This window comes from Neofelis nebulosa, chromosome 2 (genome assembly GCF_028018385.1).
Source record: "Neofelis nebulosa isolate mNeoNeb1 chromosome 2, mNeoNeb1.pri, whole genome shotgun sequence".
Taxonomy (NCBI): domain Eukaryota; kingdom Metazoa; phylum Chordata; class Mammalia; order Carnivora; family Felidae; genus Neofelis; species Neofelis nebulosa.
This window is the reverse complement of record NC_080783.1, coordinates 209,997,311-210,019,777: the sequence shown is the minus strand read 5'-3', so window position 1 is coordinate 210,019,777 and position 22,467 is coordinate 209,997,311. Positions and strand designations below refer to the sequence as shown.

The following is a 22,467-nucleotide window of genomic DNA, read 5'->3' as shown; positions in this document are numbered from 1 at the left end:
GCGCACTATATCAGCTCAAGTCAACGGAAATCTATTCCCTCTGGAGGACAGAAGTCCAAAATCAAGGTGTCCGTACAGCTGCCCTCCCGCCGGAGGCTCTAGGGGAGACCCCGTTCTTTGCTTCCTCCGGCTTCCTAGACCTGTGGCCCTGTCACTCCAGTCCCTGCCTCCGTGGTCTCGTCCCCCCCTCCTCAGGCTGTCAAATCTCCCTCTGCCTCACTCTTGAGAAGGACGCTTGTCACTGGATTTAAGAGCTCCCCGGATAATCCACGTGGATCTCCTTTCAAGACCCTTCACTTAATTACCTCTGCAAAGACCTTTTCTCCAAATAAGGTCACGTTCGCAAGTTCCAAGACGTATCTTTGTGGGGACGGCCGTTCAACCCATTGCACGCCCCTTTAACCGTAGATGAGCTCAGGAGGAGCCTCCGGGGTTCCCCAAGAGATCTGGGCCAATGAGCACTTGTTTCCAGAAGGACAGGCCAAGCGGTCTTCCCCTTGGGATGGAGCGTTGTTGCCTGCCGTCGGAGCAGAGAGTCTGGGCCCTAAAGTAGGTCGGTGAGGGTGCAATCAGGGAAAACTTCCTGGAAGAAGTGGCAAGCTGACGGATGGTAGAAATGACCCGCCTAAGAGAGGGAAAGCGGAGTGGGAACTCTACACGGGATACGCGGCCTGTGTGCACACTCTAGATGAGGAGATGGTCAGGTGTGTGTTGGGGAAACTGAGGAAGATATGCATGGCAAGAAAAGAGGGCGAGGAGGAAAGCGGGGGAGAGAGGGAGCCAGCGTCAGAGGGCTTGGCATCAGGCACCTCATTTTCTGAGGGCAACAGGAAGCCAGTGACAACCTGTCATCCAGGGAGTAACAAGTCTGCATTTGTCTTGGAAAGTCCCCACTGGCTGCAGCGTCCAGAGTAGATTGGATCCAGGCAGTAGACTGGAGGCTGATGCCCCGGTCTAGACGCGAGGTGATGGCGGCTGTGACCCCTCCCTGGATCCCCACTATCTACAGGACAGACCCAAACACCTCAGACCATCCCCTCAGAGCACCGCTTCTTGGGGTCACAGCTCTGTGGGTTTGCTTTGGGGAGCAAACCCTCTGCCATTTTGCTCAAAAGTGTCAATCTTGACGCTCCGCCCCCACCCCCCCACCCCCCCGCCCAATATGGCCTCTGCAGGCTCAGCCCTTCCATTTCTGGGATCCCATAGGGCCCACTTCTTTTAAAAACATTTTTTTTTTAAAGTTTATCCATTTTTCAGAGAGGAGAGCGAGAGCGAGAGCAAGAGCAGGGGAGGGGCAGAGAGAGGGGGAGACACCGAATCTGAAGCAGGCTCCGGCTCTGAGCCATTAGCACAGAGCCCAACGCCGGGCTGGAAGCCACCAACTGCAAAATCATGACCTGCGCTGAAGTCGGTCACTTGACCGACTGAGCCCCCCAGGCGACACCCCCCCCCTCCCCCATAGGGCCCACTTCTAAGCATTGTGGTCATCTGAGTACTTTGCTGCCCCCTCTGCTCCCATCAGTTGGGGTGCTCCTTACAGGCTGGGATCCCTTCTTGTTCATCCTGGTCTCTGCAACATCCCACCCTGAGCTGGCACAGAGCAGGGGTCTAGTTAGTGTTTGTTGAATGACTAAGAGAAGACATTCATGGTTTGCTGTGCCTTTTAGGTCCAGATTTCATACTATGGATTGAAGACCAGCCCGATCCAAGCCCTGCTCTATGTCACTGGTGTCGGTAAGTGACCACCAGGATCTTGGGGTCCCACTGCCCCCCTCCACACACACACACACACACACACCCCACCCTTGCAAGGCATCTCTCCGGGAGAAACTACACACTGGATCTTACTTTAGACTGAGCAGAAAAAAGGGACAATTTCTGGCTAGTCGTGCATCTGGTGGTTCATAAATATCCCCTCCCCCATCAGTGAACCATAAAGACATTCACCGAGGGGTAGGGGAGGGAAGGCATTTACAGAGTGTGCAATCACACGTTAATATTTTCTCAACTTAGGAAGTGCTACATATATTTTCCATATATGAGCCTCTATACCTTTTGATACTTCAAATATTTATAAGAAAAGCAGATGATGACAGTCTTATACAATAATAGATAGACCAATGTTCCCCATATGCCACGACTTACCTCCCGTCTTTGCCATTCTGCCGTACCGATGATCTGCCTAGACTCATATTTATTTAATATTCTTCTTTAAAGTATATTTTCTAACTTGACCTCATCATAAACGATAATTTTGTAAGATTGTTGTTGCCATTTAAACGCGCATTAAATATATGAACGGCATGTGAAAACGTCACGTTTCATTTCATTAATGGGTTTCATTCATTAGCAAATCAATTTCATGCATTAATACACACTTATTTCGTGAGTATGCATTTTAATAATATGAACGACATAGCAATTATTTTATACCGGGCGCTGTGCTAAGACTTTACATTTAAACCACATAACAATCCAGTGAAATTGGTACTGTTATAGCCCATTTGACAGATGAGGAAACTGAGGCACAAGAGGCGGATAGAGCTGCCTAAGTTGCTGCAGCCGGTTAGTGAAGGAGCCGGGAAATGCGGAGCATTCAACTCTATGCTGCTCTGACCCGACGACCACATGGCCGTGGATGTGTTTAAAAGGTCATCCAGGTCAACTTCACACTGGGAGCTCACAAGGTCATTACATATACTCTATGTAACACCTTACATATGTGACCACACGTGCTGATGAGAGGGTGGGAGGGATTTAGAAACAGGTATATGCTTTCTCGGACTTGGCATTTGCATAGAGAGGGGTATGTCTGGGGCCATGACTTGTCCCCAGCACAGTCATAATGCACATAAAGAAGAGCCGGGTGAGGCTGGGTCCCCCACCCCAAGGTCACTGGGGACTGGAGTTGAGGCCAGAGGTCTCTGGGAGCCCGGCGAGGTGTCTTTCCACCAAGCATCCCATTGGGGGTGGCTGGGAATTCTTTCTGAACCCCTGAAGGTGGCTAGACGTGTAGGGTCTGGGTAGCATCGCAGCTGTGACAAGTCCCCCTGCAAAGGAAAGTGCGTGCGGTCAGAAGCTCCAGCTTTGCTGTCTGAATTGCAGTCAGACGTCTTCCTGGGGGACATGGGGGCATCTTTGAACTTGTGTCTCCTCTGAAGCAGTGCAGTGCAGACAATCTCCCGGGGAAAGGATTATCCTCCCCCCCCCCCCCTCCCCGGGCCAGGCTGAGTGCCTTGACCTTGTCCCTTCACCAACCCTCTCCTCTTGGTGGGATTGCAGAAATCTCCTTGAGCGCGGACATCACCCGCACTGGCAAAGTGAAGCCTGCCGGAGCCCAGAAAGGCCAGGTAGGCTCAAGCCTCTGGACGCTCCAGCTGCGCCCTGACTCCGTTGGGTTCTCCTCTGGCGCCCCCTGCTGGTGATGGCACGAATGGCCGCCTGTCCCTTTAGCAAGAACCAGGGAGAGAAGAAAACTACAATCCCCACGTCCATTTTGATGCATATGTTCCCCGTCTCTTTTGCAAAGCTAGATGTTCACCCGTTGTGCGTTCAGAGCATGTGTTGTCCTACAAACTGGAAACGGCAGAGTCATCCAGTTAATGCAGGCAGTTCTTAACTCTGGCAAAAACAAAAAAAAACAAAAAAAAACCCTCCCACCGGGGGCTTTCTGGGCTGGTGGGAGAGATTCCCATGGTGCTGCTGGTGGGGAGTGATGAATAGAGAAAGGAAGGACTGGCAGGGGGGAGGAGAGGGAAGGAGCCAAGTGGGGGTGGGGAAAGTGATGCTGAAAGCCCGAGCGAGGCACCCAGGCTGTCCTAACTGGGGTCTGCAGAGGACGAACCTCAGGAAGCAACTGAAATCCCAAAGCTGCCTGCCCGATTTCATGCTGGTGGGCCCTTTAGAAGGATAGGACCTGTCCAAAGATGAAGATCCCTCTGTGGGGTCAGCCAAAGGCAGAGGGAAGAATTACCATCTGAGCAGCGGATTCGTGCTTCTGTCCCATCCCAACCCAGTCACTCCCTGGGGGTGGGACACCTGCAAACAGAAGACGTCATCGCCAGTAGGTCCCTCCCAGGAGGGGCTGCTTAACTGGCTTTCATCTTTGGACAGGCAGCAACGAGCTGCTAAGAATAGTACCCACACTTTGGTGAAGGAGTAAAGAGTTCACGATGGGCATTGAGGAGGGCACCTGTTGGGGTGAGCACTGGGTGTTGTATGGAAAGCAATTGGACAACACATTTCATATTAAAAAAAAAAAGAGTTCACGTAAGAATAACCATTTACATTCGAATCGACACAAATATTTAGCTCAGTTTGGTTTGCCAATCAGACAGTTTCTTAGAGCCATTGAAATCAATTTTACTGTCTTGGGCTCCTTTTTTAAAGTTTATTTATTTTGAGAGAGAGAGAGAGAGAGAGAGCAGGGGAGGGGCAGAGAGAGAGGGAGAGAGAGAATCCCAAGCAGGCTTCCACGCTGTCAGCGCAGAGCCCCATGCAGGGCTTGAACCCACGAACCGTGAGATCATGCCCTGAGCCAAAGTCAAGAGTCAGACGCTTAACCGACTGAGCCACCCAGGCGCCCCTCTTGGGCTCCTTTCCATAGGTGGATGCATTGCATTTGGGGGGAATTTGTTTAGGATTTTTGGAGCAGGAGAAATCCCCTCTTGGGACTAAAGAATTGACCTGATGTGGGAGTGAGATGTGGAAACTGCACAAGCCTATCGGGGTGCTGGGGGAAGGTGGCTCTGCTTCCCCCAAGAGGTGGAGGGACACACACAGGTTTTCTAAACGTGCCCCGTCTCTGCTGGGCGTCCACAGAGGGCCTGGACCTGGGGCCCCCGCGGGCAAGGCGCCATCCTGCTGGTGAACTGCGACAAGGACAACCCCAAATCTTCCACCATAGACTGCAGGGATGACAGGGTGCTTGACAGCCAAGGTAAGGACCCCCACCCCCCAGCCTCCCCCCTGCCCAGAGAGCTAATGGGAATAGAGCTTTGTCTGTGTGTCAAGCCCTTCTGTCTACGCAGCCTAAGCTTTGGAACAGCCCTCAGAAATGGGTTATTGGAAGCACGTTCTTGTTAGCTTGTCCACTGTATAAAAGGAGCGGACAGGGGTCCTGAGAGGGCAGGCCATGCACCCACGGTCACACAGCAGCCACAGAGCACCTGGGACCAGTGCTGCGTCTCCCCGTGCCTCCTCCGGGCCCCATGCTCCCAACCCAAATTTCTGCTCTTGGGTCAAACCTGGGACCTGAAATTATTCAGAATGAAAGCCTACCGCCCCCAAACTCATGTCAGAGCAGCCCCGGGCCCCTGCCGCCCTCTGGACACCTCTGTGACCACTTCAGAATCATTAACTCGTTTCATCCTTCAGTTTGAGGCTTGGAGGTACATGCTGTCCTCACCCCATTTTACAGATGGGGAAGTTAAGCGGTTTGCTTAAGGTCACACAGCCAGTAAGTCACAGGTTCAGGATCTGAACCCAGACATCCCAACACCAGGGCACAAGCATGGGGGTGGGCACGGGGTCTCTGCTGGCACCCCTCTGAGGTGGCTGGGGTGGGAGGAGGGCGCTAAGGGGGTGGCCTTCCGAGGGAGCGGCTAGGAGAGCACAGAAACAGACACATCTTCACGTTTCTTTATTATTGAGAGACAGACACAGAGCATGAGCAGGGGAGGGGCAGAGACAGGAGGAGACCCAGAATCCGAAGCAGGCTCCAGGCTCCCAGCTGTCAGCACAGAGCCCGATGCAGGGCTCGAACTCACAGACCATGAGATCATGACTTGAGCCGAAGTCGGATGCTCAACCGACTGAGCCACCCAGGAGCCCCAACGTTAAAAAAATATTTTTAAACAAGATAGCTGTGGCCCCTGCTTCCCGGAGCTTGTACGCTAAGCTCACTGTCGCGGGAGAAGACCAAAAACTTAATTAGCTTTCATTCCAAAATGAAAATCATCATTTAAATTCTGGAAAGAGCATAAGGAAAAGGAAACCAGGCGACCAGGTAGAGGGGGGCTTGAGGGGAGCAGCGGGGGAGGAGAGGGTCTCAGGGGCCTGCGTCTCAGGCCCCTCCCTTCTCGGTCCAGACCTACAGGACATGTCCCTGGTGACCCTGAACACGAACACCCCCAGGGACTTCTTCGCCAGGCACCAGCTGCTGCTCCATGTGGCCAAGTCGGAGATGGACAAAGTCAGGGTGTTCCAAGCCAGCCGTGAGTCACCCTTGGCTGTCACCTCGGTGTCCCCTCCCCGCCCCGGGACAGCCCCTTCACACCCCCCTTTGACGACTGATTCCTGAGCCCCTCTTAGGGAGACGTTCTTAGGGCCAAGGATGCAGCAGTGAGCAAGGTGGACGTCCATGCCGCTACCTTCTAGAAGGGACACACGGATGATGTGCAGACAAACACTCACATGATGTCTGGTGCTGGCGAGCACTGAGGAAGTAGCCCCCCCCCCCCCCGAGGCCTGCCGTGTTTGTGTCTGTCTCCTCCCCTCTGCCGCATGCACACACGCGTGCACACACGCACGCACACCGAGGACTCTGGTTTACGGGGACTGTCGAGCCCAAGCGGACGGCATCAGACTTTGTCCTCCAGCATCCTCCCGACCAAAGACAGCATTAGCTTCGCAGCAGCTCGCACCTGCTCCTGAGCGCCGGGCTTGTTTGAGGCACGGGGCCCGGAGCAAAGCACATGAAAACGCCTCTGCCCCCAGGTCGCTTTCCTCTTTGGTGGGTTGAGAGACAATGTATAAAATAAGTGAAGCAGCTAGTGTCTGAGGGCTGTGCAGAAGAGCGCAACCAGGAAGGGGGTGTAGATGAGGGGTAGGGTCTGGGGGGTGTGAGGAGAGGAGGTTAGGGAACGCTTCCTCCGTAAGGTGTCACTCGAGCAGCAGGGGCGGGAACAGCCACACAGATGCTCGGGGGAAGGGCACTCCAGGCAGAGGGAACCGCAGGAGCAAAGGCCCCGAGTGAGGCAGGATGGTGCCTGTGGGCTTGAGGAAGGCAGGGAGGCCAGTGAGGCTGGAGTGCAGGACTCGGGGTTAACGTGGCAGATGAGGGTGGAGAAGGAAGGGGAAGGGCCGGCCCAGGTAGGCGGGGAATGACTCTGCCTTCTAGTCTGAGGGAGGCGGCCGAGGCCATCTGAGGGCTCTCGGCAGAGGCACAGCTTGATCTGACTTGCTTCCATTCTAGATCAAGGTGATCAGACTGACGTTGACTTGGTGACAAACCAATTCTTTGCCTCTGCTGAGGCGTCACCTCCTCCAGGAAGCCTTCCCTGGCCCTCTGGGTTTCCCCCCCATCACAGCACTTACTACCATCTGTGATTTTGACCGTCTCTGCTCCTCCTCACTCACCCAGGAGACTGTGACCACCTCCCTGGTCTCCCCCAGTGTCAGCCGAGAGCTGGGGCTCGGGAATGAATGAATGAATGAATGATGAGCGAACGAACCATAATGTATAGTGGACCTGTATGTATATGTTCGGGAATGGCTCAGGGACCCCCACCCCGGTCACTCCATCCCTGGAGCCCCAGCCAGGGGGCGATGTCCCAGCTGACACTTTAGGTTTCTTTCTCTGAGTGGCTGTGACATGTCTTCATGGCAGCGGTGGCCCCGAGAAGCCATCGCAGCACCGGGGAGAAGCAGACCTGGGCCTCCCTTCTCTCTTCTAGGAGGCAATCAGATCTCCAGGTACAGGGAGGTCCTGGGGCCAAAGCAGCCCTGTCACCCCCTGGAACTCCCGGGGGGCCAGCACAGCACAGACTTCTATGTGGAGGGCCTCGCTTTCCCAGACGCCAACTTCCCGGGGCTCATTTCCCTCACCGTCTCCCTGCTGGACACATCCAACCCGGTAGGCCAAGATGTCAGTCCAAGGGGGAAGCTGAGTCGCCAGGCGGGGGGTGGGGGTGCAGAGCCCAGCCGGGGAGGAGGCGGGTCTCTGGCATTGGCTGCTGCAATAGCCCTTCCCCTACCCACACCTCGCAGGAGCTCCCCAAGACCCTGGTTTTCCAAGACAGTGTGGTCTTCCGTGTGGCCCCCTGGATCATGACCCCCAACACTCAGCCCCCTGAGGAGGTGTACGTGTGCAGGTGAGGGCTCTGGGGTGCCAGTGGGCGGGGCACAGGTACGCCAGGAGGGGCCCTGGGTTCTGGCCGCAGGCCCCCCCCCCACCCCCGCATCTCCGCTGTGCCAACGGGGGGAAATGCCCCTTATCGCAGCGTGCGGAGGGCTCCCGGCCAGTCTGTTTTGTCCTCGCTGTCCTGCCCTAATGCACGCCGAGTGCGGCTTTCTCTCCTGAAGGACTGTAGAATTCGCTAGGCCCGGCAGATGAAAACCCTCAGTCGGTGAGCCAGGCTTCCTGGGCTGCTGAGAGTGTGCCCTGCGGACCTTCTGCCGAACCAGAAACCGTTTCAAATGCACGTTCCGGGCCAACCCCAGAACCGCGGGGTCTTGGGTCTGGGGATGGGGCCCATCTGCCTTTTAACAAGCTAACAAGCTGCTCTGGGTCCCCCCCCCCCCCCCAGCATCCACCCTGCCATCTGAGCGCACCTGTTAAGGATCCTGGAGTCTCAGGGGACCCTCCCCTCTCCTCTTCCAGTCGTTTCCTGGCAGAAGGGGTGAGGGAGTAACCTGGTGGGGAGGACGTGGGCTGGAAGCCAGCGAGGCCTGGGTTCAGATTGGGTGCTCGCCCCCGGATGGCATGACCTTGGGCCTTGACCTCCTCATTCTGGCGTCTCCTCAAGGGAAGGGGGTACCTGTTGGCTCTTCTCAGGGATTGTTGCAAGAGTTCAGTGAGATGTTTGCTAGGAGCAGGGAGACCCGGCGAGCCGGGCATGTCCGTCCAGGCCACAGGCATCTCCGCAGCAGCCACTGTGCCCATCCCCAACTCCATCCGGGCCCGAGCTCCTGCTCCACCCCTGGGGACCCTCCGGGGGCCCAGCTTGCCCCCTCAGAGCCAGGCCAAGGCCACCGGCTGCTGAATCCAGAGCCCTGAGGGGCTTCTTTTCTGCTCCTTCTAGGATGCTTGAAAATGAGGACTTCCTTAAGTCCGTGACTGCGCTGACCCAGGAAGCCAAGTGCCAGCTGACCGTGTGCAGCAGGGAGCAGAGTGTGGGGGACCGGTGGATGCAGGTGTGCGGCCCTGTGGGCCAGGGGAGCTGGGACACGCGGGGTGGGTGCTCCTGAGGGTCAAGCGACACTGGGGGACCCAGGCTCCTGGGGCTGGGCCCGGCGGCTCACTGGCCACCGTCCCTCAGAGGGGCAGGAAGTGAGGAGCCCCTGAGGGTCCCCGCGTACGGGGGCCCAGGCAAGCGATTAAACTGCCGTGCTCACCAAGATGAAAACCACCTGCCTGCCCAAAAACTCAGATGGCGTCTGGAAATCACGCGAAGCTCAGGGGGCTGGAGCTCAGCGGGTCCCTCCAGTGGCCCTCCCTCCAAGCCAGGTTTCTGGACGCAGTCGCCAGCCTGGCCTCCCAGCCTGGCCGCCCCTTACCTGGTGCCAGCCTGCCAGCCGCACCGTATCTCCATTCCGCTTCCGTGCCAGGCTCCCCGCTCATGCCGTGAGCTCCCCGAGCTCAGGGACTGAGTCTCACTCAGCTCTGCACCCAGCGCGTGGCACGGGGCAGTGGCTGTGGGCAGCCGGCGGGCTGGACCGAACCTCCTTGCCCCTCTTTTGCTTTCTCAGGCTCCTTGCCCTGCCATGCCGGTCGATCGCCCTGCTCTGGCCTCAGTGCCTTTGCTCTTGCCGCGGCCCCTCACCACTGTCCTCCCCGTCCCCATCCCCCGCGTCCGGGTCACGCTCGCACCATCCCGGCTTGAAAGCTTCCCCTCCCCCAATTTCTCCATCCCTCTCCCAACCCCACGCATAAACCCTCCCTTCCTCTTGCGTCGTTCCGTGTTGAGTCGGATCGAACGGCACGAAATTGCCGATGGCACATTTTTGACCTACAGGAGTGGTAATTCCGGGGGGTTCAGCCTAAAAGTAGTCTCATCCGTCCGCCAGAACGCGGGCAGGACTTGGGTTCATTGCCAAGCCCTTTCTGCTTCTGCCCCACGGGCGAGGCTGGGTCCGACCTGCCCCCTTTTGGGGGACGGGATCTCGTGCTCCCACCTCAGGCCTCAGCTTAGCAGAGCATCAGGAGCCCCTCCTGGGTGTCCCCACAGACCCTCACCTCCCCGCCCAGCACCTCACACTGGGTGCGAGGTGCCCGGCTTCCTGAGGCCAGGGTCCGAGGCTCACTCACCGGGTCCCCGGCACCTACAGCACTCGGTCCCAGCACTCACCAGGAGTGGGGGTGAACTTGTTGGGGCAAACACAGGATAATAAACTCCGCTTCCTCAGAGCCCCTTCTCTGGGGTGGAATTTGCCCTTGACCACGGCGTGGGGGAGGGGGACGGATGGTTCTGCACCCACCCCCACCCCCTGATCCCTGCACTGGGTGTCACAACCCAGAGAGCACGCGTTTCAGCCTTCCTTCCACTCGCTCCACACACAGGACGAGATAGAGGTCGGCTACATCCAAGCCCCGCACAAGACACTGCCCGTGGTCTTTGACTCTCCAAGGAACAGAGGCTTGAAGGAGTTCCCCATCAAGTGCATGCTGGTACGTGCTGGGGGGGCCGGCAGTGCTGAAACCCCCTTGCCCCAGGTCTCCCTCCTCAGCTCCTGCTTGAGCCGCCATCACGCAGGTGGACCGTGTTATTTTTGTCATTGCTGAGACGAGATCTGGCCCTTCCTTTCCCGAAGCTCTTTCCGGCCATGAGCTCAGCCTGTCCTCAGAATAACCCTGCCAAGGACGTAGGTCAGGCTTGGGCATCCTTGGTCCTCTGAAGATGCTCTTGTGGCAAGGTGGGGGGGGGGGGGGTGGAGCCAGGACTGGCACCTTCCCCGGTGTCCGGCTGGAGGATCTGTCTTTTGGGTGGGGTCTGGCCTCAGGGGGTGTTCCATCTGGGGTGTGGGGTGGGTTTGGGGATCAGGGTGGTCATTTCCTAGATGTGACCGTGTGTGTGTTTGGGGGTGGGGGTGGGGGTGACATATTGGTGAATCATGCCGGACTAGCCTGGCAGGTTTGTGTAAACTCAGCAGAGACTTATAATGATAATGATAGTTACATTTATCAAGCCCGTATTCTGTGTCGGTCAAGGTGCCAGATTCTTTACGTGCGCTGACTCATTTCATTTGTCCGACAACCTTTAATCTAGATGCTGTCACTAGGCCCATTATATAGATGGAGAAATTGAGGCTCAGAGAGGTGAAGCAGCTTTTCCAAGGTCACACAAAGAGAGAGGAGAGGCTGGTGGGTCCGGCTCCGGGAGCTCTGTGGCCAGCATGCCACCAGGCCCGCATTCCAGGCTGATTCCAGGTGTCCAGGGATGGAGGAAGGAGTGTGGGGTGTAAGGTTTGCTCTGATGAATGGCTTTCCGGGGAGCACCCTGAGCCCCAGGGAAGGGGAAGCGGCTCTGCCCACACAGGAAGCTTTGAAAGGGAATCTGAGTTCAACTCAGCACCTTGTCTGAGTCCCTCTCGCTCTCCTGGGCTGAGTGGGGCTGATGCAGAGATTTTGTGGGTCCACGGTGTCTGTCTGTGTGGAATCAGGCTAATCCTGTTTCAGGACCCTGGGGACAGACAAGCCAGCTGCCACTGGGACCTTCGTCCCTCTGTCTGTTTTCAGCCCTGCTCTGCTCTGCTCAGGGGCCTCTCACTTTGGTAATCTGAGTGTGACAAAGGTCAGATTCTCTGATGCCACAAGCGAAATCTCCAGAGTCCTGTTGGGCAGACAGACGCCTCAGCACGGGTGTCCTCATCCTTTCCCACACCCGGCCTTGGACGAGGGGCTGCGATGTTTTCTTAGGCAAGCACATCTGCGGTATTCCGACTCCCATCACTCAGGAAAAGAATTGGGATAAAAGTCAAACTTGTCACCAGGCAACAACCCCATCTGCTTTTCCAGACTCATCACGAGCCACTTTCCCTGTCCCCCAGCCAGCTCCAACCTCACCGGCCTCCTTCCTGTTCTTCAAATGCACCCAACTTGTACCCACCTCGTTTGCATATGCCGTTCCCTCTGCCTATAATGCTCTTCCCGCTTCACACGTCTGGCTGGGTCTCGCTTCAGTGCCCTCCTCAGTGAGGCCATCCCTGACCCTGCAGGACTCCCACCCCAACCCCTCGCATTCTTGTTGGTTTCACCTTGTTGGTTTCTTCCCGAGTGTTTTGTAGTTACTTCCCTTTTATTGTCTGTTTCCCTGCTAGACCGGCAGCAGCAGGAGGGCGGAGCCCGAGGCCTGGGTGCCCATCACTGTGCACAGGCCAGTTAGCACACAGCTCCACATGCGGTGGGTGTTCTTCCCAAAAGACAACGTCAGTAAATTTTGGACACCCATCCGTGGGAAACCAGCAGCACTTACTATAAATAGAAAGGCAACCTTGAAAGTAAATAGGATTAAAGCAAATAATGTTAGTAAAGCCAGCTCGGTATGAACAAGAGCAAGCGGGAAGCCCAGATGGGCTCTCTGGCTGTTAAAGGGGGAGATCGGCTGGTTTTGAGGATAGATTTGCACACTCCGGGTCTTTGATGAACCAGAAAAAGACTAGAGGAGAGTTAAGCGGGCGACATGTTTCTAAGTCTGTGCTAGAAGCCGGATCAGCTGGGGTCACACATGTGAGCTTTCCCTGCCCATCCCACTCCCTGGGGGTGGGGGTGGGGGGGTACTTCTGCAGACCTTGGGCACGCCTTCACTGGCCTTCAGAAATCCAAGCCTTGACCCACGGGACACCGGGGCGGCTCAGTCTGTTAAGCGTCAGACTCTTTGATTTCAGCTCGGGTCATGATCTTGTGATTCATGAGTTCGAGTCCCACATCAATCAGATCAATCAGGCTGTGTGCTGGCAGTGGGGAGCCTGCTTGGGATTCTCTCGCGCGCCCTCTCTCTCTGCCTCTCCCCTGCTTACCCTTGCTCTCTCTCTAAAATCAATAAAGAAGAAAGAAATCCAAACCTGCAGCCTGTGACACGGAGCCCCTCTCATGGCAACGGCCAAGGCAGTGACTTGTATGAATTTATCATTCATTCATCAGACATTCTTTGAGCCCATTCTCCGTGCCCAGCCTTGTTCTGGGCTCTTGGAGTATATCAGTGAGTGCTGCAGAGGCCCCCACCCTCATGGAGGTGACATTCTAGCCCGGAAAGACAGACGATAGGCTAAGTACAACAATAAATAAATTATATGGTATGTTGGGAGGTGGGACCTAGTGCTATAGGTGAAAAAAAAACAAAACAAAACAGAATCGAGAGGCTCCCAGGCGCCAGAGTAGTGGGAAGATTACACTGCAATTTTATTTTTATTTTTATTTTTTTATTTTTATTTTTTTAAAATTTTTTTTTTTCAACGTTTTTTATTTATTTTTGGGACAGAGAGAGACAGAGCATGAGCGGGGGAGGGGCAGAGAGAGAGGGAGACACAGAATCGGAAACAGGCTCCAGGCTCTGAGTTGTCAGCACAGAGCCCGACGCGGGGCTCGAACTCACAGACCGCAAGATCGTGACCTGGCTGAAGTCGGACGCTTAACCGACTGCGCCACCCAGGCGCCCCTACACTGCAATTTTAAACAGGATGGTCAGGTAGGGCCTCTGAGAAGCAGACACACGCACAAAAACTCAAAAGAGGTGAAAGAGTCGGCTATGTGGGTGTCTGGGTGAAGAGAGTTCTAGGCAGAAGAAACAGCCAGCGCAAAGGTCCTGAGGCACCAGCATGCCTGGCATGTTCAGGGAAGCGTGAAGAGGCCAGAAGGGGTGAAGCAGAGTGGGCAAGAGGAAGGGTGGGAGCTCTTGGCCCCATCTGGCGGGAGAACGAAGGCCTTTCTCAGCAATGAGACCGTCAACATTCCGGAAGACGTCGCCATCACTCTGAAGAGAGGCACTGTTATTTGCGAAGGGCCCCAGAGGAACCCTGCGGAGGGACTTCAACCACAGCAGTGTAGAGCTCAGCCTCCCTGGAAGGAAAACGAAGAGCTCTGAGTTGACGCATGGTGGAAAACTGGAGAGCTGGCTACCGTTCGCACCATCTGTAGTCGTGTGCAGAACACGGTCAAGGGCGTCACGCTGGGCTTCCGTTACAAGATGAGGCCCGTGCCTGCTCGCTCCTCCACCGACGTCGCCGTTCAGGAGAATGACGCTCTCGTCGAGATCCAAAATCTCTCGGGTGAAGAAACACACCCCCCGCCGGGTTCGGATGAGGCCAGGCGTTTGCTTGTTCGGTATCTCAGGCCCAGAAAGATGAGTTCATTCTCGAAGGAAATGACGTTGAACTTGTATTGAAACTCAGCTGCTTTTGATTCAGCGGGCCACAAGTGTTCAAAATAAGGACGTCAGGAAATCTGGGGATGGTGGTGAGGCTTCTGAAAAAAGGAACGGTTCGGCAGGCTGATGAATAAGGACTAAGTTGTCCAGCTACAGAAACTGCAAGATGCCAGATAATTTTTCAGACCTACCTGGCATATTTTAAAGATGCGATAAAAGGCATATTGATTTGGGCGGGTGGGGGGGCGGGGAAGAAGCGAGCGAGGAAGGAGAGGCTGGCTGTCAGGGAGGTGATGGGGATGACGCGGGGGCTGTTTGTTTAAGCTCTGGGAAACTGGGGAGTTGTTGCGGGCTCCTTTTTTTACGTTTGTTTATTTTTGAGAGAGAGGGGGAGGGTGCATGTGCGCGGGGGAGGAGCAGAAAGAGAGGGAAAGAGAGAATCTCAAGCAGGCTCCGTGCTGTCAGTGCAGAGCCTGACATGGGGCTCGAGCTCCCGAACCAGGAGATCGTGACCGGAGCTAGAGATTAAGAGTCAGGCACTTAGCCAACTGAGCCACCCAGACGCCCCAGGAATGATGGCTTTTAAACTGGGAGCGTCATAGACCTCCTTGAGAGGACTCCTCTTCCCAGAGAAATGCACGGAAGCTCACCATTTGGAATCTACCTGCAGGGAGTCGGTGGCCCCAGTGAAGCTCTGTCGGTTTGTAAAAAGCTAGGGCTAGTGCAGTGGACAGAATGGCGGTCCTCGAACACGGCCCCGTGCGAATCCCCAGGACCTGATGCTATCTTGTGGCAAAAGGCACTTTGCAGATGTGATGAAGTTAGGGCCTCTGGGATGGGGGAGGTGCCCCTGAGTTATCTGGCGGGCTCTGTGCCATCGTGGTGCTCCTTGGAAGAGGGAGGACGGAGTGGGAGAAGGCCCTTGGTGATGGAGGCGGAGGATGTAGCAATGCGCCTTGAAGCTGGGGGGAGAGCCCTCCAGCCACGGCGGCTACTGGAGGCCGAAAGGGGCAAGGAGACAGGTTCTCCCCTCAGAGCCTCTGGAAGGAACTGGCCCTGCCACACCTTGACATTAGCCTGGTGAGACCGGTTTCAGACCTCTGACCCCCAGAGCCGACAGAGGATAAAGCGTGTTGTTTTAAGCCACTGGATGTGTTACAGCAGCCACAGCGAACTCGCACGGGGCAGGAGATTGTTCCCGCAGAGACCCACGCGGGGACGTCGCGGCCATTCGGCAAGGCCCACTCCAGCCCGAGGTCAGGAGGCAGGGTGGCGTGGTGCAAGAGGGCTTGCCGTAGAGACAGCTTGAATCTGCGTCCCTCCACCGACGGGCCGTGGCACCTGATGAAGCCACACGCCGCTCTGAGCTGCGTTTCTTCTCTGCAGAATGAGGGCAAAAATGATACTTTGCAGATCCGTTGTTACGGTCGAGTTAAGGTTTGCAAAAGCAGCGGGCGCGTATGAGGCACTCGACAAACGCCGGTCCCTTTTCTCAACCAGCTGGTTTGGCACCCCTTCCGCATGTCCTACAAGCGACAGCGGTGCCTGGGCTGTACCGGCCGCTGACCGTTCCCGAATCCTTCCCGTGACTCGGCTCCTGCCCTCTCCTCACGCGGGGACCGTGTTCTCTAACGCTTGGTACATGCTTCTCCCATCCCAGGGTCCGGATTTTGGCTACGTGACTCGAGGGCCCCAAACAGGAGAGGTTTCTGACCTCGACTCCTTTGGAAACCTGGAAGTGAGCCCCCCGGTCAAGGTTGGGAGGAAGAAATACCCTCTGGGCAGGATCCTCATTGGCAGCAGCTGCTACCCCAGGTGAGGAGGGGAGGGGCGGAGAGGGGTGGCCCCAGGGCCACAGTGGAAGCCCTCCCTACTTGCTTCCGACCCCAGGGCCTCGACAGACTCCAGGGACTTGGGAACTGTGGGGGTCATCGGGGAAGGCCTCGCTGAGAAGGCAGCTCTTGAGTGAAGGCCTGACGACAGTAAGGACATGGCTGCGTGGAGATCTGGGACAGAGGGCTCCTGGCAGCCGAAAGAGCATGTGCTAAGGCCCTGAGGCAGAACTGAACTGGGTGTGTTCAAGAAGGCCAGAGGGGCTAGAGCACATTGAGAGAGAGCAAAGGGCTAGATCAGGAAGGACTGTGGAGGCCAGAGCGAGGAGAAAACTGAAGCCCAGAGAGATGAAGGAATGTCCCCAAGGCCACACAGCTAATCAGAGATCATCCGCTCAGACGGGACCGGCTCTCCACGGAGCTGTGAGCCATGTTTACCCACAACGCCAGCATCTGGGCTGAGCCAGTGGGTTTTGCTTCCCGAGGCTAAGCTCTGGTCTTATTTGCCGTACTGACTCGGTGCCTCAGTTTCCCCCAACACAACCGGGATGGCAATTCGTAAAGTCCCCCAGTGTTTGAGGAGACAGTTAAAGGCGTCCAGGCTTCTGAATCCCTTCCCTAGCTGAAGAAGACCCCCGACCCCTTTGCCCAGCCTCCAGGCCGTCGGAGATCTCCCTGTTGCCCCCCCGCCCCCCATAACGCCCCCTTCATCCTGTGTCGGCAGCAACGAGAGCCAGGAGATGCACCAGGCCTTGCAGGACTTCCTGAGCGCCCAGCAGGTGCAGGCGCCCGTGAAGCTCTACTCCGACTGGCTGTTTGTGGGCCACGTGGACGAGTTCCTGAGCTTCGTCCCGGTGCACAAGGTGCAATGTGGGGGGCTGCCTGGAGGAAGGCACACACCTCCGCCCTGGGCTCCCAGGTTTTGCTCCGTGCTCTGCCTGGGATGGGGGGGCGGGGGGGGGGCCTGGCCTCACGTGCCGGGCTAGCTTTCCCTCGACCTCAGGAGGGGGCCAGCCTGGGTCCAAGCCCGCCCTTCTGGGAGCCCCAGGGGCAAAGCTGACCTCTGACCCCAGCGTTTCATGCCTCCAGGGCTTCCGGCTGCTCCTCGCCAGCCCCAGGTCCTGCTACAGGCTGTTCCAGGAGCAGCTGGAGGAGGGCCACGGCGAGGCTCTGCTATTTGAAGGGGTCAAGAGTAAGTTGGCTGTGCCTTGCGTTTCCACCCGGGGTCCTTTCTCTGCCTTCGCGTGGCCGTCTGTTGCCAAGTGGGGGCACCTAGAACACCTGTCCTCTGAGCACCCGCTGTGCGCCAGACATTGTGCTCCGGGCCAGGGGTGCTGTGTGAACAGGGCAGACCAACTCCTTGCTGCTGCTGTGACAGCCCGCAGTCCTGGGGAAGCGAGTCAGGAAAACAGCGACAGCACAGGGGCTGGAGGGTATCTGGGAGGAGTCCGAGGGAGGCTTCCTGGAGGAGGCAAAGAGCAGGCAGGAGCATGACGAATGAGCAGGAGTTCACCCAGTGGGGTGGCGGGATGAGAGGAAGAGAGGTAGCGCAGACAGAGGGAACCGTCAATGCGAAGGCTCAGAGGCAAGAGAGAGTGAAATGTGTTTGAGGACCCGCATGAAAGTTCAGTCTGGCTGGAAGTAATCTCAAAGTCCACAGATAGGGGCTGGTGTCAGAGGTCAGTAAGTCACGGCTGACAGTTTTTACGTCGTCTCCGTAGAATGTCGTGTTGCATCAGGCAACGGTTAGACCTCTGTTTGCTGTTCGCTGGATGGGAATTTTTTGGAGACAATTTAAGGGGGTGAGAGCCACACCTTTAAGGAGAACTCGCGCTGAGAAAATACGTTCGTTAAGGCACGTGCCTCCCGGCTGCGCACAACAAACCTACCTGTTAGGAATTCTAGCCGCCCCCATTTTATAGATGGGAAAACTGAGTCCCCACCGTGCCCACCAGGAGGACGGAAATTGACCTCCGAGTTCACCTGCTTTTGTTTTTTTCTTTTTCTCCGTGCCAGAAAAAAAACAGAAAATAAAGGACGTTCTGTCCAACGAGAAATTGAGAGAAGATAATTCGTACGTGCAGGTACCAGCCTGGGTGCCGGAGACACCACAGTCCGGGCAGACCTAACCACCCGCCCCCACCACCTTCCCTACCATCAGAGGCACAAGGGCAGAGCCTTCCACCAGCTGCCCGTAGGCTTGGTGGCAGGTGGCTCCGGGATTCGGGTCAATGTGTGTGGGACAGAGAGAGAGAGAGAGAGAGAGAGAGACTTCAGTCACCACTGCAGGAACACACACGAGTGATGCATGGAAAAGAGGGGAAGCAAAATCGGGAAAGCTGGAGCCAGAGAAAGACGGGGGGAGCTCTCAGAAACAGGGACAGAGGCAGGAGAGAGGCCAAGTGCTAGAGTGACTGGAAAGACAGGGACGCACAAGCAGAAGCAGGAGGCAGAGGGACTGAGCGGAGCAGAGCAGGAACGGAGGGAAGAAAAGGAGGGGCCCGTCACTGCCTCCCCGACCTCGTCCCTAGTCCTTCCCTTGGCCAGGCCTCAGCCCCAGACTGTCCTCCTCCGCGGAGGTCCCCACCCCTCCTTCACTCCCCACCCCACCGTGCCCACCGCCCCCTCACCACCCCCCCACCCCCTCGTTGCCCGCCCCACCCCTGCCTGAGTCGGCCCCCTCCCCGCCCCCCTAGAAATGCATTGACTGGAACCGGGAGGTGTTAAAGCGGGAGCTGGGCCTGACCGAGAGGGACATCGTGGACATCCCCCAGCTCTTCAAGCTCCAGGATGACCTCCAAGGGAGACTCAAGGCCGAAGCCTATTTCCCAAACATGGTGAGGAGGGGGGCTTTGGTTGGGCTCGCCTTTGCCAGTGGCCTCAAGTCAGGACCCCCAGGTGTGGGTCCAGGGGGCTTGGCTGTCTGCTCGGGGCTGGCGTGGCCGTGTGCCGCCCCCAGGGCGGCTCTGGGCGGCTCACAGCCATGACGGTGTGGGGCTCCCGCTTCACAGATGAGGCACAGAGAGGTCGGGCCTCCCGCACAAGGACACACAGCTGGCTACATGGGATTTAGAGCTGGAATTCGAACCAGGGGTCTGGCTGCAGAGCCCACACCCTGACCCCCGAGGCACTGCCCGCTACGGATTTCCCGGCGGGGGCAGGGGGGCGGGGGGACGGTGTAGGTGTGCCCTTGAGCAGGCAACTTACAAGCTGCTCTCCGTTTCAAGTCCCATTGGGAAGGGGAAAAGTCGGGGGCACCATTTCAGACTGGGTGGTCCGGGCAGGCCGTGAGGCTAGCACTGCCTGGGCTGGGCGGATTCACTCCTCTGACGGGTGAACTCGGAGGGGGGGGAATCCCACCCTGGTCAAGAACTTTTAACTGTGACCCCCTCCTCGCCCACCCCAAGACCGTCTTAAAGCCATCCATGGCATTTCTACCATCCCCGTGCCCTTCCTCTGTCTCTCCAAAGGATACCCGAGGGCCGGGCAGAAAGCCCAGCTGGGGCCCTCAGCTACCCTGTCCTGCTGGGGCTGGGCCAGTCCCGGCACAGTGGACGTCAGACTGGTTTCCCCAGGTCCCTGGGGTTCCAAGGCAGCGGTTGGGATTTTTTTTCCGTCTTAGGCATTGAGGTGCTACAGAAGATTTTATTTAGAAGAAGAGGTTCCGTGGCTAAACCAACAAGGCAGGAAGGGGCACCTTGAATAAAAGCCCTTGGCCCCGAGCATTTGTTTCTGCCTGTCAGTCCAGCCAGGTTCCCCAGGCAGGAAAGAGGGTGGATGCCACCAGCCGGGGGGAGGGGGGGGTGAGGCATCGCAAATGAAGTGAGACCGGCGACCGTGGGTGCCTTCGCTGTTCGAGGCCCCGAGCAAGAGTCGTGATTCCCCCCGCCCCCCGGGAGCCCACGGTGGGAGCGGGGAGGGCGTGGGTGTGGAACAGGCAGAGAAACTCAGAGGGCGAGACCCCCCAGCACGGGCTGTGTCTGAGTGGTGGCAGAGAGTGAGATGCCTTTCCACGACTCCTGAGCCCTGGAGACCGACTCTGCACCTGCTCTGTGCCAGCACGGTGCCCCGTGAGCCTGACGTCTGATTGTCGCGGCAGCGGCAGTGTGTTTGGGCTCCTTTTGCTGCTGCGTCTCAGAGAGGGAAAGTGACTTGCCTAAGGTCACACAGCTATTGAGTAACAGGGCTGGGAGTCGAACCTCTGTTGGCCTGGAGTCAACACCTTTGTCCTTTCTCACCTCCCAAGATAGTGGAGGGAATAGTCATTTCCATAAACTTCAATATCTGGAGAGCGCTACCAAAAAGGTGGTCATTTGTGCGTCCGTTCAACAGGTACTTCCCAAGTGCCTTCGTTATGCCAGGCGCCATGCCGGCCGCTGTGGGAGCACAGAGGGGGAGCACCGAGTGCCGCAGTTCAGGGACTCGCGGGCGGCTTCCCAAAGCGGGTGGCATTTGAGCTGGCCCTTGAGTCGCAGAGAGTTTTCCAGAAGGTGGCAGAGGGGCGAGAGCATGGGTCCTGGAGTCTGCCAGACTTGGGTATGAGGCCTGGACCGGGCAGCCCGCTTGACCTGCCTGGGCCTCAGTTTCCCCCTCTGCGAAGTGGGGCTGCTGTTGCTGAAGGTCAGAAGAAAAGGGGGTCCCTCGGAGGGTGATGCGGGCTGCACGCCGGCGCCCCTGACCCGGGGACCCCGCGTCTTTGCAGGTGAACATGTTGGTGCTGGGGAAGCACCTGGGCATCCCCAAGCCCTTCGGGCCCATCATCGACGACCGCTGCTGCCTGGAGGAGAAGGTGCGGTCCCTGCTGGAGCCTCTGGGCCTCCGCTGCACCTTCATCGACGACTTCTACGCGTACCACCTGCGGCACGGGGAGGTGCACTGTGGCACCAACGTGCGCCGGCGGCCCTTCTCCTTCAAGTGGTGGCACATGGTGCCCTGAGCCCATCCCCCCCCCCATCCTGTGCCCTGAGCCCATCACCCCACCCCATCCTGTGCCCTGAGCCCATCCCCCCCCCCATCCTGTGCCCTGAGCCCATCACCCCACCCCATCCTTTCCTTCTGAAGCTCCCGGCCAGACACCCTGATCCCCTGCAGTGTGGCATCGCAAGAGCTCTTAGGGACATTTTGGCCCCCTGGGCGTGGCCGCCTTCCAAGGCAGCGGCTTGCTTCCTTCCGCTGTGCCCTGTGGGGCCGTCGTCTCGCGGTTCAGGAGTTCGAACCTCGCATCGGGCTCTGAGCTGACAGCACAGGGCCTGTTTGGGATTCTCTCTCCCTTTCGCTCTGCCCTTCCCCAACTCTCTGTCTCTCAAAAATAAATGAATGAGCTTAAAAATCATAATAAAATAAATAAAAATTAAGGCCAGATCTTGGCTCCTTAGCGTCCGAGGTACTAAGAAAACGGCAGAGTTTTCATGTGCTCGTGGCGGACGTGTGACGGTGGAAGAGGAGGGCGTCCAAAGCCTCTTCCCTCAGACTATGCGGAAAGGGACCCCCAAAAAACCCGGGTCAAAATGTGCTCCTCTGACAAGAGTCAGCTGCTCCCCCTCCAGAATGGCTGGGGCAAAAATGCACGTGTTTTCTGTGGACCAGGAAGGGGACCGTGCACAAGGGGGAGTCCCGTATGAGGTTGTCCCCAAACCTTAGAGCAGCCTGGAGCTGCCACCCACCTCAGCAGACGGAAGGGAAATGTTTGGCTGCATTTCCGGGGCTGCAGACTGTGCGGAAAGGGACAAGCACCAAGACAGGTGCAGGGGAGCGTCCCCCGGCCCCCCTTGGGGGGTGAGAACCTCTGCGAAGGACCAGGGAAGCCCACGTGAGAAGAGGCACCGGCCGTGAGTCCTGCCGGCCCCACAGAGCATGGAGCCGTCCTAGGACAGTACCCGGGAAGCCAGAACTTTCGGACCGTCTCCCCTCCCTCCCTCAGCTACTTTCCTGCGGCTGCTGTAACCGATGACCACAAACTGGGCGTCTTAAGACCACAGAAATTTATCCTCACGGTTCTGGAGGCCCAGGGTCGAAAATCGGTTTCACCGGGCTGAAATCAAGGGGTGGGCAGGGCCGTGTCCCCTCCGGGGGCTCTGGGAGGAGTCAGTTCCTTGTCTGGCTCCTGGTGGCCTCTGGCATGCTTCCGGTCCCTGCCCGTGGTCGAATCTCCCCCTGCCTCTCTCTTACAAACACACTTGTCATTGCATTTGCGGTCCTCCCAGAAGAGCCAGGAACAATCTCCCCATCCCAAAGTCTCGTGGTCACAGACTCTGGGGATTAGGACCCGACATCTTTTGGGGGCCGTGTTAACCTCCCGCAGGTTAGGAACCGCTGTTTCCGGATGCGGCAGG

The 22,467-nt window shown here is 57.3% G+C and overlaps 1 protein-coding gene across 5 annotated transcripts in view; it reads left to right on the top strand.

The window, feature by feature from the left end:
- Window positions 1–21,489, top strand: part of PADI4 (peptidyl arginine deiminase 4) — a 32,060-nt gene extending 10,571 nt beyond the window's left edge. Inside the window, exons 3-17 of one of the 5 annotated variants that reach the window (XM_058718919.1) lie at window positions 1,668–1,734; window positions 3,283–3,350; window positions 4,822–4,939; window positions 6,090–6,215; window positions 7,677–7,855; window positions 7,990–8,093; window positions 9,024–9,135; window positions 10,502–10,609; window positions 15,964–16,118; window positions 16,860–16,998; window positions 17,225–17,327; window positions 18,152–18,219; window positions 18,832–18,972; window positions 20,838–21,083; window positions 21,114–21,489. In XM_058718919.1, coding sequence (XP_058574902.1) covers window positions 1,668–1,734; window positions 3,283–3,350; window positions 4,822–4,939; window positions 6,090–6,215; window positions 7,677–7,855; window positions 7,990–8,093; window positions 9,024–9,135; window positions 10,502–10,609; window positions 15,964–16,118; window positions 16,860–16,998; window positions 17,225–17,327; window positions 18,152–18,219; window positions 18,832–18,972; window positions 20,838–21,071 — 1,722 coding nt within the window. In that variant the 3' untranslated portion in view covers window positions 21,072–21,083; window positions 21,114–21,489. Of the gene's footprint in view, window positions 1–1,667; window positions 1,735–2,499; window positions 2,688–3,282; window positions 3,351–4,821; window positions 4,940–6,089; window positions 6,216–7,676; window positions 7,856–7,989; window positions 8,094–9,023; window positions 9,136–10,501; window positions 10,610–15,963; window positions 16,119–16,859; window positions 16,999–17,224; window positions 17,328–18,151; window positions 18,220–18,831; window positions 18,973–19,146; window positions 19,858–20,837 lie in introns of those variants that run through there. The other 4 variants (XM_058718917.1, XM_058718921.1, XM_058718916.1 and 1 more) reach the window with 4 other exon arrangements.
- Window positions 21,490–22,467: the final 978 nt, after the last annotated feature.